Source organism: Artibeus jamaicensis, unplaced genomic scaffold (genome assembly GCF_021234435.1).
Source record: "Artibeus jamaicensis isolate MK-2021 breed Jamaican fruit bat unplaced genomic scaffold, CSHL_Jam_final contig_3290, whole genome shotgun sequence".
Lineage (NCBI taxonomy): Eukaryota > Metazoa > Chordata > Mammalia > Chiroptera > Phyllostomidae > Artibeus > Artibeus jamaicensis.
The window spans coordinates 1365335-1380951 of NW_026521779.1; the positions used below are offsets into that span (position 1 = coordinate 1365335).

At 45.7% G+C, this 15617-nt stretch overlaps 2 protein-coding genes across 7 annotated transcripts in view; one reads left to right on the plus strand and one right to left on the minus strand.

Moving 5' to 3' along the window:
* Positions 1-14766, plus strand: SYCE2 (synaptonemal complex central element protein 2). 2 transcript variants are annotated; one of them, XM_037145754.2, is made up of 5 exons: positions 1-23; positions 584-699; positions 11739-11949; positions 13229-13417; positions 14477-14766. In XM_037145754.2, exons 1-5 carry the CDS (start codon positions 9-11, stop codon positions 14519-14521), a joined length of 576 nt encoding a protein of 191 aa, XP_037001649.2. In that variant the 5' UTR covers positions 1-8; the 3' UTR covers positions 14522-14766. The 2 variants fall into 2 exon arrangements, with proteins under 2 accessions (XP_037001649.2, XP_053519758.1); XM_053663783.1 differs by having other exon boundaries at positions 11775-11949.
* Positions 13862-15617, minus strand: part of GCDH (glutaryl-CoA dehydrogenase) — a 15258-nt gene continuing 13502 nt past the window's right edge. For all 5 annotated transcript variants that reach the window (XM_053663781.1, XM_037145750.2, XM_037145751.2 and 2 more), the window contains one exon: positions 13862-14392. In XM_053663781.1, coding sequence (XP_053519756.1) covers positions 14319-14392 — 74 coding nt within the window. In that variant the 3' untranslated portion in view covers positions 13862-14318. The remainder of the gene's footprint in view (positions 14393-15617) is intronic.

Sequence of the window (15617 nt, forward strand, 5' to 3'; positions counted from 1 at the left end):
AAGACAAGATGGAGCGACAGGCAGTACGCGACGCTTGTTTCCTTCGCGCGGGCGGCGGGCGGACAGGCAGGGAACGGCGGTGATCTCGGCTTTCCACTTCAGACCCGAGTCTGGCCACTTGTCTTCTGCCATCCGGGTTACCTTCGTCCTGCCGGACCCCGATTTCCTGACTGACTGACCAGGCCCTGACTGATGGACTGTGTGACTGACGCGCTGACAGAGGGGTCAGAAAGACAGACCCGGCGAGTGGCAGAAGCAGTTTAGACAGCGGCTCAGACACCCATGTGCCGCACCAGTATTCTTTTTATATTCCCTCTTGTCCTTCGAAGAACTCGACCCAGCCAGTTAGGAGCCCAGGCCTCCTGAAGCCCCTCCAGGTTTCCCTGCCTCTGTCCTCCAGGCGCAGGGTTCCCCCAGCTCAAGCCCTCGACCTCGCGGTGGGCGCCCCAGCTCCGCCCATCTCTTCTGCGGGCCCCCACCTTGTTGCAAGCAGGTGCCCAGGGCCAAAGGGGCAGGAGCAAGGGCTGACCACCACTTGCCACCCTCCCTCCTTCAGCTTCTCAAGTGCTGACTGTGCTCACAGGTGGACATACCACACGCAGAGTGCAAGGACCAGGAGCCACAGCCTTTGGGGGACAGCAAGGAGCAGCAGCAGGCCGAGGAGAGCCAGGAAGAGGAAGCTGGTCAGGAGCCAGCTAGGTGAGGCAGCCCCTGGCCCAGTGGGTCCAAACAGTGCCCTGGGGCCTTCTTCACCCATTTCTACCCCAAGGACCAGTGTCTGCTCTTGGTGCATTTGTTCCACATACTGGTTGCACATCTCTCGTGTGCCTGGCATGGGGCTAATTGCTGGGCACAGAGCAGTGAGCTGACACTGTCTAGAACAGGAGACACACTGTAAACTCAGGAATATACAGTAGTCAGTGATGCCGAGTGCTATGGGGGAAAAAATAGGGAGAGAGTGACAGGTAGCCCATTTAGATCCAAAGAGGGTCAAGGCCCCTCACTGGGGGGGGGGGGTGACAAGTAGACCATCCAGGCAGGGAGAACTATGTTTCAGGCAGGGAAACAACAGCTGCAAGGGCCCGGAAGGACGACTGTGCTGGAGTAGCATAGAGGGAGATAGTATGAGATACAGTCAGACAGGTAATGGGACTTTGGATGTTAATTACCCATGAAAAGTTTTGGAATAGAGGAGTGATGTGAAGTGATGGTAGCAGGGTTCGGACTAATGTTAATGAATTTGTGCTGGAACATATGTGGATGCCTCTGCAGAGTTGAGTTGTTGCAACTGGTACTAAATGGGCACAGAGCTGAAAGATTTACTATCTGGACTTTCATAGAAATTTGCAGGCTTCTGGACTAAAGAATTAAAAGACTCCCTCTGGCTGTCATGCAGAGAATAGATTGTTAGGGCAGGAGTGGAAGCTGGGAGACCAGTAAGGAGGCAATTGGAATAATCTTGGTACAAGATAACTCTGACTTGGCCCATGGTGGATCTATGGAGGTGATGAAAAGTGGTCAGATTCTGGATATATTTAAGAAGCTAGAAAGCCCTGGCTGGGTAACTCAGTTGGTTAGAGCATCATCCTGGTGTGCCAAGGTTGCAGGTTTGATCCCCAGGCAGAGCACATGCCAGATTCAACCAATAAGTGCATAAATGAGTGGAACAACAAGTCAATGTTTCTCTCTCTCAAAAAAATCAATAAAAAATCAATCAGTGAATGTTTAAATAAATGGAACAACAAATTTCTCTGTCTCTCTAAAATCAATAAAAAATAAAAGTCGATTTTAAAAGCTTAAACTGAAAGAAAATGTGAATGAATTAGATGCTGGAGTAAAAGAAAGAGCAGTGTCATGGATGACAAAAAAAGGGTTTTGTCTTGCACATTTATTAATTCATTTATTAATTCACCAAATATTTATTGAAGATTAGCTTTGGCTAGACCAGACTGGGGATACAGCAGTGAACAAATCAGAATCCCTGCTCTCTGGAACCTGCTTTCTTTCACTTAATAATATGTGTGCATTTAACATTCCTCTGTGTCTTTTCATTTCTTTTAAAGACATTTCTTAAAACTGATTTGAGCCCTGGCTGGTATAGCTCAGTGAATTGAGCATGGGCTTGGAACCAGAGGGTTGCCAGTTCAATTCCCAATCAGGGCATATGCCTAGGTTGTGGGCCAGGCCCCAATATGGGGAGCGTGAGGAGCAACCACACACTGATAGTTCTTTCCTCTTCTTTCTTTTTCTCTTCCCCTCTCTCTAAAAAGAAATAAATAAAATCTTTTAAAAAACTGATTTGAGTGAGAGAAACATATATTGGTCACTTCTTGTATGTGCCCTGACTGGGGATTGAACCTGCAATCTTGGTGTATTGGGATGATGCTCTAACCAACTGAGCTACCCTGCTGGGGCCCATTTCTTAATGGCTCATTTCTTTTTAGCACTAAGTAGTATTCTATTGTGTAGATGTACCACAGTTCATTTATCTATTTATCTATTGAAGGACATTTTGGTGGCTTCCAAGTTTTGGCAGTTATGAATAAAGCTGCCATAAACATTCATGTGTATCTAGTTTTCCAACTCCTGTGGGTATTTACCAAGAAGCATGATGGCTAGATCATATGGTAAGAGTATGTTTGTTTTGTAAAAAAACGCCAAACTGTCTTCCAAAGTGGCTGTACCATTTTATATTCCCATCATCAATGAATGAGAGTTCCCGTTGCTCCACATCCTCACCAGCACTTCTCAGTGTTTTGGATTTTCACCATTCTGACTGGGTGTGTAGTAGTATCTCATTTGTTGATTTGCAGTTTCTGGATGAGGTATAAAGTTGAACATATTTCCACATGCTTTTTTTGCCATCTGCATATCTTTTTTGGTGGAGTGTCTGTTAGGTCTCTTGCCCATTTTTTAATAGGGCTGTTTTCTAACTGTTGAGTTTTAAAAGTTCTTTCTATGTTTTATTATTATTTTTTTTAATATTCACCTGAGGACATGCTTATTGATTTTAGAGAGAGGGGAAGGGAGGGATGGAAAAAGAGAGGGAGAGAAACATCAATTGGTTGCCTTCTGAACACACCCCAACCAAGGGATTGAACCCACAACCTTGGCACATGCTCTGCCTGAGAATTGAACCTGTGAGCTTTCAGTTTGCAGGACAATGCCCAACCAAGTGAGTCATACCAGCCAGGGCTGTTAGTATATTTTAGATATAAGTTCTTTATCAGATATGTGTTCTATAAAGACTTGTTCCCAGTCTGTGGCTTGTCTTTTCATTCTCTTAACAGTGTCCTTTGTAGGGCAGAAATGATTAGTTCTAACGAAGTCAAGGTAATCAATTTTGGGGGATGTTGTATCCAGGAAATCACCATCAAACCCAGGGTCACCTAGATTTTCTTCTGTTATCTTCTAGGAGTCTTACAGTTTTGTGTGTTATATTTAGATTTATGATCCATTTTAAAGTTTTTTGCATGTGGATGTTCCAGCACCATTTATTACAAAGATTCTCCTTTGTCCATTGAATTTTATTTGCTCTTTGCAAAAATCAAGTTACTATATATGTGTGGGCTGTCTATTCTGTTCCATTGATTTATAGTTTATTCTTTCACCAGTACCACACTATCTAGACAATTGTAGCTGTATGGCAAATCTATATGAAGCATCAGTCCTTTGACTTTGTTCTTCAGTATTGTGTTGGCTATTCTGAGTCTGTTGGCAAGCTGGCTTTCTAAAAGAGAGATAGGTGATTTTTAAAAAAGAATGTGATTTCAGCTGATGGTAAGTATTTTGAAGAAACAAAGCAGAATAAGAAGTGACTAAAGTAATAGGGCATTAAGAGTAGTTGGAGAAGACCTATAAGGAGGTCACATGAGAAACAGCCAGTCAGGAAGCATCTGGAGACCCAAACATGCCAGCAGAGCACTTAGTCCCTGAGGTAGAAATAAGCTGGGTGTGCTCATAAAAGAGCGAGGAGGCCACCATGTCAGGCTGAATAACATTCCATATTGTGGATCTACCACATTTTATTTATTCATTCATTGGTTGAAGAACATTTGGATTGTTTCCACTCTTTAGCTCTTGTGAATAATGCTGCTGTGAACGTCCATGAACAGGTTTTGGCATGGACATAAGTTTTCATTTCTCTTGGGTAGATATCTAGGAAACGAATTTCTGGGGCAGTAAAGAAACATACTCAGGTTCCTATTAAAAAGACACTGGCAGCTTTGTGGAGGATGGGTGGGCAGGGGTCTGAGGGGATGTGAGAAGATCAGGTGGGAGGCTCCTGTGGGGGTAGCATCTAACAGAGCAGATGGAGAGAAGCTCTGGGTGGCAGGGTCTTTTGTGAGGCATGAGGAAGGGGATGAGCCCAGGATATTTCCCCACTTGTGTGCTCAGAAAACAGTGAGAATGCTGGCATGTCAGGTGTTGTGACTGGCAGCAGAGATACTGGATCCTGGTATGTTGTAGTGTACTGGAGCTGGTTCCTACCAGCTCACAAGATCAGTTCCACTGATCTCTTCCCAACCTGGCATTTAACAACTTCATATTAGTATCTTGAAATTGGCTATAGTGGGAGTTTTTGTAGCATGGAAATTGTCAAACACTACAAATCAGGGCTTTATTCTCCCCTCTGCCCACCCAGAGAGCCAGTTGCTTACCAGCACATCACTGACCCCCCGCTTTCTGGTTTCCACTAGGTGGGGGTTTCACTGACAGAGGCAAAAGCACAAGTTTCATTTGTCCTTGTTGAATTTGAGGTGGCCAGGGACATGTACATGAATGTATCCAGATACAGTTGGGCTTTCTGACCCACAACTCAGGAGGGCCAGGGGCAAGAGATGCCACTGTGGGACTCACTGTTTTAATGGTAGTTGTGGGGAGCATGAGCTCATCACCCAGGGAGAGAGTGAGAGGAAGCCAGGCTCAGGACAGGACCCTGAGGACTCTAGGCTTGAAGCTAGCGTCCCCTACCTCCCAGATTCCAGGTTGTAAAGCCAGCTACAGGGTGGATGGCTTCCAAGTGTGTGCCGTCACATGGAGACCAAGAAAAAGAAGGAAATGACTGAAGTCGTTTGTTTGATAATATCTTCCTGCAAATAACGTGTTCAGTCCTGATCTAAGTGATGAAGAGACACAGATAATTGCAAATCATTGTGAGACTATAAGGAGTTCCACAGGAGCTTTGGGTGGAAAAATGGATGAGAACCAGTGCAAGGTGTTGAATAGGTCCAGCAGCAGACACTCGGCAACATGATTAAAATGTGAATGTATTTTAGGAAACAAAAGCAGGGGAACAGGCTCAGCAGCTTCTATTTAGACCTTACCTCTTCCTGGCTATACTTCAGCAAAACCTCATTTTGCCTGAGATTCTGTTGTGTTCCTCCTTGAATATTTGATTAGGTGACCTCCCCTCCTGGGACTGCCACCTGTGGTGGTCATAACTAGCTGGTGGATTGTTCACTGGTATATATCTGTTAAAGGCCATCAAGGGAACATGCAACCAGCAGGCAGCTCTCGCTCACACGCCAGCCAATCAAGGTTTACTTGTAATGAACAGATGGTCTCTTCTCTTAGACCAGGGGTGTCAAACTCATTTTCATGGGGGGCCACATCAGCCTCGTGGTTGCCTTCAAAGAGCCAAATGTAATTTTAGGACTATATAAATAGAACTACTCCTCAACTAGGGGCAAGGAGCTCAGTGCTGCCGCTGGGTAGAAACAAGGGGCTGGGCTGGATATAACAAGGTGGAGGGCCTGATTCCGCCCTCAGGCCTTCTGTTTGCCACCTGTGTCTTAGACCCATTTCCTGTGCTGTTGTTCCAGTGCCCCCTACCAGACTGGGCCCAGAAGAACAGACCATAATACATGAGCATGGAGGTGTGTTCACAGCCCCCACTTCAATTCCTCACCACTATCCCTGCTGTGTTGGGCCCACTTCCATTCCCTGGCCTCTGTCCAGGGTTTGGCAACAGAAGCAGACCTGGGAAGGGGGAAGCCAACTGAGAGGACACCACGCATTTTGTTTATTAAAGTTAATTGGTGAATGCAGGCCCAGGGAAGACTCTGATTCATTAACACTCTGATTAATATGCAGCTGCTGAGTATTAAGAAAAATGAAATAGAGAGGAATAAATCCCAAAGGAGAGGTTGAAAAAAAGAGGCTTTTTGCAGACATCTGATGCAGGTTTTGTCTCATAGTGAAATTTGAATGAGCCGAATTCAAGTGATTTTTCACATTTGCATAGCACCTAGAAGACTGGTTTCAGCCTCATCATTGGAGTGACTTTGAGCCATTAGCAGCTCAGACAGGTTGTGACCAATTACATAAAAAGAAGCACCTGGTGTTATCATTGATTTTCGTTTCAGGATTCTTACACTGCTGAGTCAACAACTGTAAGGTACAAGGAGACTTTTTCCCACAGGAACGTTACACCAGGCTCCTCTCCTACTGTAGTTCATTCATTTAGGTATTCAGCAATCCTCCCACCCCTAGCCTGCAAAGCACCCTGGAGGGAACCTTTCTGAACAAACTGGGAGTGTTGTGATCCAGAAGCAAAGGTACTGTATGAGTGCACTAGCAGAAGCTCTGAATGTTACCTTGTAAAGTTGGCAGAGAGGGAAAGTCATTTCAGGCGAAGGCTGATAGATTGGTGAAATTGTAGAAAGTTCCAAATTGCTGGGAGTGAAGGGTGGAAAGAAAAAGAGGCCCAGAGCCCAGGAAGGCCTTGGGTGCTGTGCTGGGGAATTTAGACTTGCTCCTGTGGCCGGGGGAGGGGGGGTGGCTCTTATAGGCTGTGGAAGCAGGAATGGGACATCAGGTTGTAGTTATTTTTTTAAGATTTTATTTATTTATTTTTAGAGAGAGGGGAAGGGAGGGAGAAAAAGGGAGAGAAACATCGGTGTGTGAGAGATACATTGCATACCCCCAACTGGGAACCTGGGCCACAACCCAGGCATGTGCCCTGATGCATAATCGAACTGGAGACCCTTTTGGTTAGCAGGCCTGCACTCAACCACTGAACCACACCAGACAGGGCTCAGGTTTCAGTTCTAAGATCCCTGGGGCTCAGGTGAGAAATGATAGGTACAGGGCTGCAAATGATTAGATGAAGAGATGATAGATTTGAGAGAGGTTAAAGAGGTGGAAATGAGAAGGTTTCATGACAGGATATGGAAGGACTGGAAGAAGCCAAGCTCCAGACTCACTGCCAAGTTTCTGGCTTGGGAACTAGGTGGCTTTGGTAAGGGAAGGAAAATTATTTTGGTATGCAATTGTGGAGGAGTTTGAGATGCTTCTGGGGCAGCCAAGTGGAGAGGGCTGGGAGGTAGTTGTTAAGTCATCATTGGGAGCTTAGAAAAGAGGTGTGGGCTGGGGACTATAAGTTAGGGAGATGTGGAAGTGTGGATGGTAATGAAAGCCCCTGATAGTCATTCATTTTATTGGACACACCTTTATTACTCCTACCATGATGAGTAGGTATGGGTTTATAAAGATGAATGAAGCCTGGCTGGGCCCTCCTGAAGGCTAGAAGGAAGACTGAGGTTCAGGCAGTGACACTGTAGGTGCTATGTGTACATAACCCAGCCAGAGATGAGTTTCTAGAAGAGGCAGGACTCAGGGAAAGGGGCTTCTGGCACATTCCCGACTACAAGTGGGCTTTTGAGGAATGACATGTACATTATTAGAGGAGGGGTTGGCAGGAGAGGTCAGCAGGGAGGATATATGGGGCTGGCTATGGAGCAAGGGTGTGCAGGGAGGTGTAAAGGGAAGAGAACGGGACCAAAGACAGAGCCTAGGGAGACCCAGTGTCGGGAATGGCAGGGAGGGTGGTCAACAGCACCAGCTGCTGCCTAAAGTCAAGGGAGGTTTTTGCCAGGTGTCACCAGGGACCTTGGCGGTTGCTGCTTCATTTTAGAACTGATTGCAATGGGCTAAGAAACAAACGGGAGGTAAGAAATTGTGCTCAGAAAAATGTGGGCATCTCTTTCTGGAATCTTGGTGGTGATGGGGAATAGAGGGAGGTGACTGGCAGAAGGGAACTGATGCCGAAGGAAGAGGTCAGGTGTGTGTGGGTGGTATGTTGTATTTTTAAAATGTAAGATGAAAAAAAAATAAAAAAAATAAAATGTAAGATGAACATACCCTGGGGGGGGGGGGGCAACCAGCCAAAGGAAGATGTCAAATACACAAGAGAGTGGAGTACAGGGGATGGATTTGGGAGCCCAGAATACCTCACCCTCCCACCCTGTTGGGAGTTTGGAAGGAGGAAGGGCGGTGTGAATACATTTATGAGGACAGTGGAGGGGGTTATTCACCTGCAAGATTCTGTATTGCTCAGTGGGAGGGAGGCAAGTGTGGGGTCAGGGATGGGAGAATGATGTTTTGAGGTGGCTGATGGGAGCAATGACCAGAGCACAGAGAGGATACTCCGTAGTTCTGAGGCCCCCCTGAGACTGGAGAGCAGGACTCTGTAGTGACCCTGTTTATTGGGTTGTGATTTTCTCCAGTGTTACTCAGGTTCCTGAGTGTGAGAAAAGAGGCAGCACTTGGTTGTAGATAGCCAGGGTAGGGTTTCAGTGGGTGGGTGTGACACAGAATTGAAGGGAAGAGGGGCTGAGGCCACCAGCCAGAGTGAAGTGATGGAGCCTTGGGTTTAGAACGGGAGGGCAGTTAGTGCTTGGGGTTTCAGGGAAGTCAAAAGCCAGGGGTTTCTGAACCTGTGCCCCAGCTCCTCTACCATGGGGCAAAGTACATCTGTCGTTTTGGAAGCACTCTGTCTTCTCCGCATACATCTAGACATTACAAAAGTCTGGATGTTAAAATGCATTGTGTCACTCACAGGTCTGCACTCCTGTCCTGCCTCACTTCCCCTTAAGGAAGAGGAGTAATTATATGCTCAGAGGTCATAAATTCCTTAGCAAACAAGACAAGAATGCTCACAGAACCTTTAATTGGTGTGTTGTTTTCTTAGCTGGTGTAAATGTTTGCTGTAGAAATATCTGCCTCAGCTGGAGATACCTTCCCATCTTAAAATGCAGTGGACACAGCATCTTGTCCTGGAGGCCAGTAAACTTGCATGCTGTGTGGGAAGCCAGAAGAGGAAGGAATAGATGTGACAGAAGAAAGTGTCCTTCATTCATTCAACAGACAGTGGAAGACTTACTGTGTTCTGGACACTGCATAGGAATGCAGAGATAAATGGGACCCAGCCCTCTGGGGAGATAGGGACATGAGCAGAGACAAGTTCACGCAGAGGTAGGCACAGAGGTTCTGGACAGCTTCTCAAAGGAGTTAGTGGTCTGGTTAGGTCTCATGGGTCGAGTCAGAGCAGGTGCAAAGACGCAGAGGCAAGAAGCAACTGGCAAGGAATACACAAGGACTAGGACACAGCGGCATTCTTGGGCCTGAGAAGTTTTGTGTAGATGTATATGACTGTCCATCCAGGCTCTCTTTTACTGCAGTTTCACTATACATCTGTTCTCAGCCAAAAGGAAGAACTCAGAAAAAGCCAAGAAAAATAGTTTTGTGAAGAAAGCATCAGAATATCAAGATGTGTTTTTCTAAGTAAGCAGTGACTGACTGGCTTCCAGTCATGGCCGCCTTTATAGCTGTGTGTGAACTGGTGTGTTCAGGAACTGCTGTGGTGGCTGGCACTTCCAGTCTCAGAGTTGGAAGGCCCGCAGAGGGCAAGAGGGATACTGAAGACCCAAGAGGAAGCAGGACATGAGCTGTGAGACAGGCAACCTGTGTGCCACACCCAGTTCTGCCACAGACTGGCTGGTGACCCAGCGAAAGTAACCAGACTGAGCTTGTGTCCTCAGCTATGTGGTAAAGATGATGAGCAGACAGGCCCCACTGCCTGGTGTCAGAATGCAGTGATATGCTGCCTGGAAGATTGAAAGAGCTGACAAATAAAAAAAGAAAGAAAGCTAACCTTAAACATTTTACCTTAATTTAAAACCAACTTCTAACCCTGGCTGGTGTGGCTCAGTGGATTGAGCATGGGCCTGGAAACCAAAGGGTAGCAGTTCGATTACCAGTCAGGGCACATGCCTGGGTTACAGGACAGGCCCCCAGCAAGAGGGGCATAAGAGGCAACAACACACTGATGTTTCTCTCCCTCTCTTTCTCCTTCCCTTCCCTCTCTCTAAAAAATAAATAAAAACTTTAAAAAAACAGCAATAAGTCTGCAAGTCAGATTGCAACTTTTTCAAAACACTCATTAATAATGCATTGCCTGGGAGAAATAGATAAAAAAAAATGTACTTGAAAAGTAACTAAATAAAATTTAATATTAAAAAAAATAAATAATGCATTGCCTGCAGTTCCCAGTTTTGTTTTTTAAAAAAAAGTAAGCCCTTGCCCGTGTGGCTTAGTGAAATAAGCACTGGCCTGTGAACCAAAATGTTGCCAGTTCAACTCCTAGTCAGGGCTCATGCCCAGTTGGGGCATGTGAGAGGCAGTAGAGCAATATTTCTCTCCTAGTCCTTCTACCTCCCTTCCCCTCTCTCCTTTTTTTTTTAGATTTTTAAAATTTTATTTATCTTTAGCAGAGGAAGGGAAGGAGAGAGGGAGAGAAATATCAATGTATGGTTGCCTCTTGCGCATTCCTTGCTGGGAACTGGCCTGCAACCCAGGCATGTACCCTGACTGGGAATCAAACTGCAATCCTTAGGTTCACAAGCCCTTAGATTCACAAATCCACTAAGTTACACTAGCCAGGGCTAATTTTTTTTTAAGTGGAAACTTACAGGTCATGACAAAATTATCTTTACACGGTGTCCTTTTAGATTTTTATGATCTTTGTGCCGATCTAAAATGGTCTCCTCCACCCATTTTAATAGTTTTTTAATTAGATTTATTAGTTTTATTCATTTAATTTAGCTGTATTAGACAGCTGTCACTTTTTTACCATTTCACTGGCTAACAATACTTAATTGAATTACATTATCATAGTCATGTGTACAGTATGGGACAAACATTACTAACTCTTTTTTTGTGCATTTAAAAAATATTTTGCCCTGGCTGGATGGTGTGGTTGGAGCATTTTCCCAAAATTTCACCAAAAGTCGTGGCTTCACTTCCTGGTCTAGGCACATACCTAGGTTGCACATTTGATCCCTGGTCGGGGCACATTTGGGAGGCAAGTGATTGATGTTTCTCTCACATCGATGTTTCTTTTCTCTCTCTGCCATCCTCTCTCCCTAAAATCAATACATGCATCCTCAGGTGAAGATATTTTTTAAAACTTTTAATATAATTAACTCTTGACTGGCTGCCTTATCTAGTGGGAGCAAAGTCATGCAGGTACACTAGACCAAGGTGGAATACAGGCTGCGACATCTCCCAAAATGTTTAGAAGAGGATGTAGCAGGTTGGTGACAGGAAGAGCCATCTAAGAAAGCATCTATACTATTTATAAATAGAATTATTTATAAGTATAATGCTCATTTCAAACTGGCAAATTGATGTCATAAGATGACCATGTGCTTCAGAGTCAGGCATATTTCCTTGTTCTGGAAACTTGGGTGGATTTGATGTGTGCCTTTGGGTGTGTTTTCTCAGTTACAGAATAGGGATGCTGTCCCTGCCTCTTAGGGCAGGTGTGTGCATGAAATAACCAAGTGTTACCCATGGGAGACACACAACACTGGTTCTCTTCCCACTGTCGAGCTAATTCAGATCAGCCATTCTGGGAAAAGTTTGGTGCTGACCTTGTTTTCCTATACTTTCAGAAGTCAGGTTTCTAGCCCCTCTATTGCCACCTCCAGTGCCAGTCGCCAGTTGATGATGCTGGAAGGGAAGTCCGGACCCTACTTTTCCTCTCTGGACTCGAGCATCGAGATCCTGAAGAAGAGGGCCCAGGAGCTGATCGAAAATATTAACGAGAGCAGGCAGAAGGACCATGCACTCATGACCAACTTCAGGGACAGCCTCAAGATCAAGGTGACAGATTTCTGCATACACATTGCAAAGCCTCAGTGGTTGGGGTGGGGAAAGGCCTTATGTTAAAGGTGAAGGGCATAGGGAATGAACCATTGTTGAGCATCTTTTGTTCCTAGCATGGCAATTTGCATGTAGTACCTCATTTCACCTTTCCAACAGTACTGCAAAGAACGGACCCATTTTACAGATGGGAAAAGTAGGGTTTAGAAATAATTTGCCCTGGCCAGGTAGCCCAAATGGTTAGAGCATCATCCCAATAACCAAGGTTGGGGTTCAGTCTCCAGTCAGGGCAATAAAAGAAGCACCAGTGACTACATAAATAAGTGGGAAAAAAATCAATGTTTCTCTCTCTCCCTAAAAATCAATTAAAAAAATAATAATTTGCCAACCCTGGTTAGTGTGGCTCAGTGGATTGAGTGCCGGCCTGCAAACCAAAGGGTTGCCAGTTCAATTCCCAGTCTAGGGCATATGCCTGGGTTGTGGGCCAGGTCCCCAGTAGGGGGCACACGAGAGGCAACTACACAGGGATGTTTCTCTCCCTCTCTTTCTCCCTTCCCCTCTCTAAAAATAAATAAATAAAATATTTTAAAAAATATATTGCCTGAATGAGAGAGGCAGAATGAGGGACCAAGGTCCATCTGCATCCACAGCCCAGCCTCCTAATTACACACCAGGACTAATGGCTATGGGAGTAGGGGGTTGAAGCATAGTCCACATTAATACAGCCATTTATCCTCCAGAAGCTGAATGGTTTGTGGTGGGAGATTAGGGGTCCCTTGACATGACCGGGACTTTTGTCTAGCAAAGCCTGATGTTATGTTCATGTCCAGTGTTAATGATTGTCCCTAACGCTTCATCAGAATACACAAGAGATCCCATGAGTGGGACATCTCTTGAAAATAGGCTGACTTGCCCCTTCTTTCTCTCTCTCCCATCCCTACCAGTACACACAGCATAGAAAGTCAAATAAAGTATAACAGCACAAAAAAATATAAAAACATTCCTATGATCCCACCACCCAGAGGCTACTTTGTTGCATGTTTTATTCTAATCTCTGTTATGTACTTACTTCCTAACCTGGTGGAGCATATAATGTATATATAATTTTGCAATCTTGCTTAAAAAATTTTTTTTAATGTAGGCAATTTCACTCCCAGTCATTGGAGTTGTTTTTACCATTTTTGTATGATAAACTGCAGAAATCTTAGGGAGCCACTTAAAACATGTCTTGTGATGCCTCTAGTTTGATTTTCCAAGAACATGTCTTATTGTTTAAAAGGTTTCGGACCTGACGGAGAAACTAGAAGAGAGGATGTATCAGCTTTATAATCACCACAACAAGATTATTCAGGAAAAGCTCCAAGAGTTCACTCAGAAAATGGCAAAGATCAGCCATTTGGAAACAGAGCTCAAACAAGTGTGCCACACTGTGGAGACTGTGTACAAAGATCTATGTGTCCAGCCAGAGGTATGACTGAACCCACGCAGAGGGCACTGTGTGAGGAGAGCTGTAGGGGCTAAGATGAAAGTAAATGTTAACAGAAACCAAGGGTGTTAGTGCCCCGCAGGGGCTACTATCACCACGAAGCCCTGGGTGCTCCCACCATCTCGCTTGTGGCTCCATGCTCCCCTGTAACACGGTATATTGGAGCTGAGAATCCAGCCCACTGTGTGGCCAGCTCTGTGGTGACAGAAAGGACAAAGTCCCCTCTGTCCACAACCCTGGGCAATGCCTAACCAGGTTTATTTATTACAGCAGAGTCAAAGACTCAGACGTGGGCTAGATCACTGAGGGGAGGGGGAAGAATCCTCACCACGTCTCAGCACCTCACAGCCCCTACATGTGTTGTTTTCCCTGTGACTCAAAGGACTACACAAGTGATCCCAAGTAAATGTGGCACAACACTGAGGGTCAGACATGCAGGCTCTTTATTATTCTCTTTCTCCTCTTCATTCTGCCACAACGTCCAGCATAAGGCACTTATCCCCCAGATGGGAGGGTCAGAGGGCACCCAGGGAACTCAAGGCGGGTGGCTTGGTCAGACACCAGATCAGGTCTCACAGAGGTTGCTTCTGTATTACTCTCTTTCCTCTCCCTGCTCCCTGTGAAGAGAAGCGTCTGTTCCAAGGTAAGTGGAGTCCGTTCCCATTCATGGTTAAAAGTAGATTGAGAAACTTGGTATGGAGTCCAGTCTTTTTAAGGAGCACATTTCAGTAATTTTAAAAGGGAAATTTTGAAATTCAAAAATCAGTGTCTCTCCTCCTACCATAAAAATTGGCTCCATCTGCCACCTCCCTGAGTAAGCTCAGAGCAGCACAGCTCCCTGGGAAGGGATTCAGCGCCATCCAGGCTCCCAGGGGAAGTGTGTTCACTTGCTGACTGTAAATGCCTGGATTCCTGTGATTGCCCTTCCAAGGATTAGAGCGTGAATGTCATGAGTACCTGGACAAGAGAAATGCAGAGTCAGTTTGGAGTCTTAACAGCTCACAACTTCCCTTTAAAGTCAATCTTCATGTCTCTCCTCAGGCTATTACTTTGGAAGAACATACCCATAAAGATGGTGAATGCTGACAGCTTTCTGAGACAGTCACCTCTTAGTGACAGCCACCAAGAGAAGGCTCAGAGGCCACTGTTCTGGCCACACTGAGAAAATTGTTTTTCACAGTTCTGTAATGCATCTTGGCAAAAACAAACTTGGGCCATACCCAAAGGCAGCAGGTCCAGCCACCATCATGGGTCCAGCTTTGGTGTCCCCAGCATGTGGCAAATTTACTCTACCCGAGCCCTGCATAGTTCATTAAACGTTTGATTTTCAACCCAGCCATGCTTCCTTCCCACAGTGGTGGAGGGCCCTGGTGGGCTCTGGAAACACATCAGGCCCTTTCTCATCGATAGGAGGGATGGGTAGGCAAACACCACTTACTGGCTTGCACACCTGAGCCACCCTGTCCTGACACCTACCCACACCCCACACCTTTGAGTCTAGGTAACACTATATGCCACAGTGTTCTCACTTGCTCTTCCTCATCTTCTAGGGGCATGAGGCAGAGATCACTGCCTCCCTTTTATATAGAGCAAAATACTTGTTTACTTTCTTTCTAAAAAGATTTTATTTATTTTTAGAGAGAGGGGAAGTGAAGGAGAGGAGGGGAATGTCAATGTGTGGTTGCCTCTCAGGGGACCTAGCCTGAAATCCAGGCATGTGCCCTGACTGGGAATGGAACTAGCGACCCTTTGGTTCGCAGGCCGGCACTCAGTCCACCGAGCCACATCAGCCATGGTTGTTTACTTTCTAAAGTGCACACCTGACCCCTTCTTTCTCCATAAAACCATCTGAAGGCCCCCTCCTCTTACCTTCGAGGTCCCACATCTTTAGGATTCCTCCCTCCCCTCCTCTCTTGCAGCTTCTGGAATGTCCCATCCAGAACAGCACACAGCAGCTATTTCACTGTCACTGCCTAGGGAGCTTCTAGAACTGCAAAGGACTTGGTCCCACTTTTTCCACATCTATTTTCCCACAAGGCCATGGATTCTGGGCCCCTTTTGCATCACAGCCAGTTGCCAGCTGCAAGTACCACAATCTGCAAATGATGTTTTCCTTTTTTGTCCCCCTCAACATGGGGTGGCCTATGTGGCATCACCAGCTCACTGGGCATCATGCCCCACT

Excerpts from the sequence above, each read along its gene's own strand:
- SYCE2 (XM_037145754.2), top strand. Across the intron at positions 700-11,738 it reads GCTGGTCAGGAGCCAGCTAG|AAGTCAGGTTTCTAGCCCCT; the intron begins GTGAGGCAGCCC and ends CTATACTTTCAG. Across the intron at positions 13,418-14,476 it reads ATCTATGTGTCCAGCCAGAG|GCTATTACTTTGGAAGAACA; the intron begins GTATGACTGAAC and ends GTCTCTCCTCAG.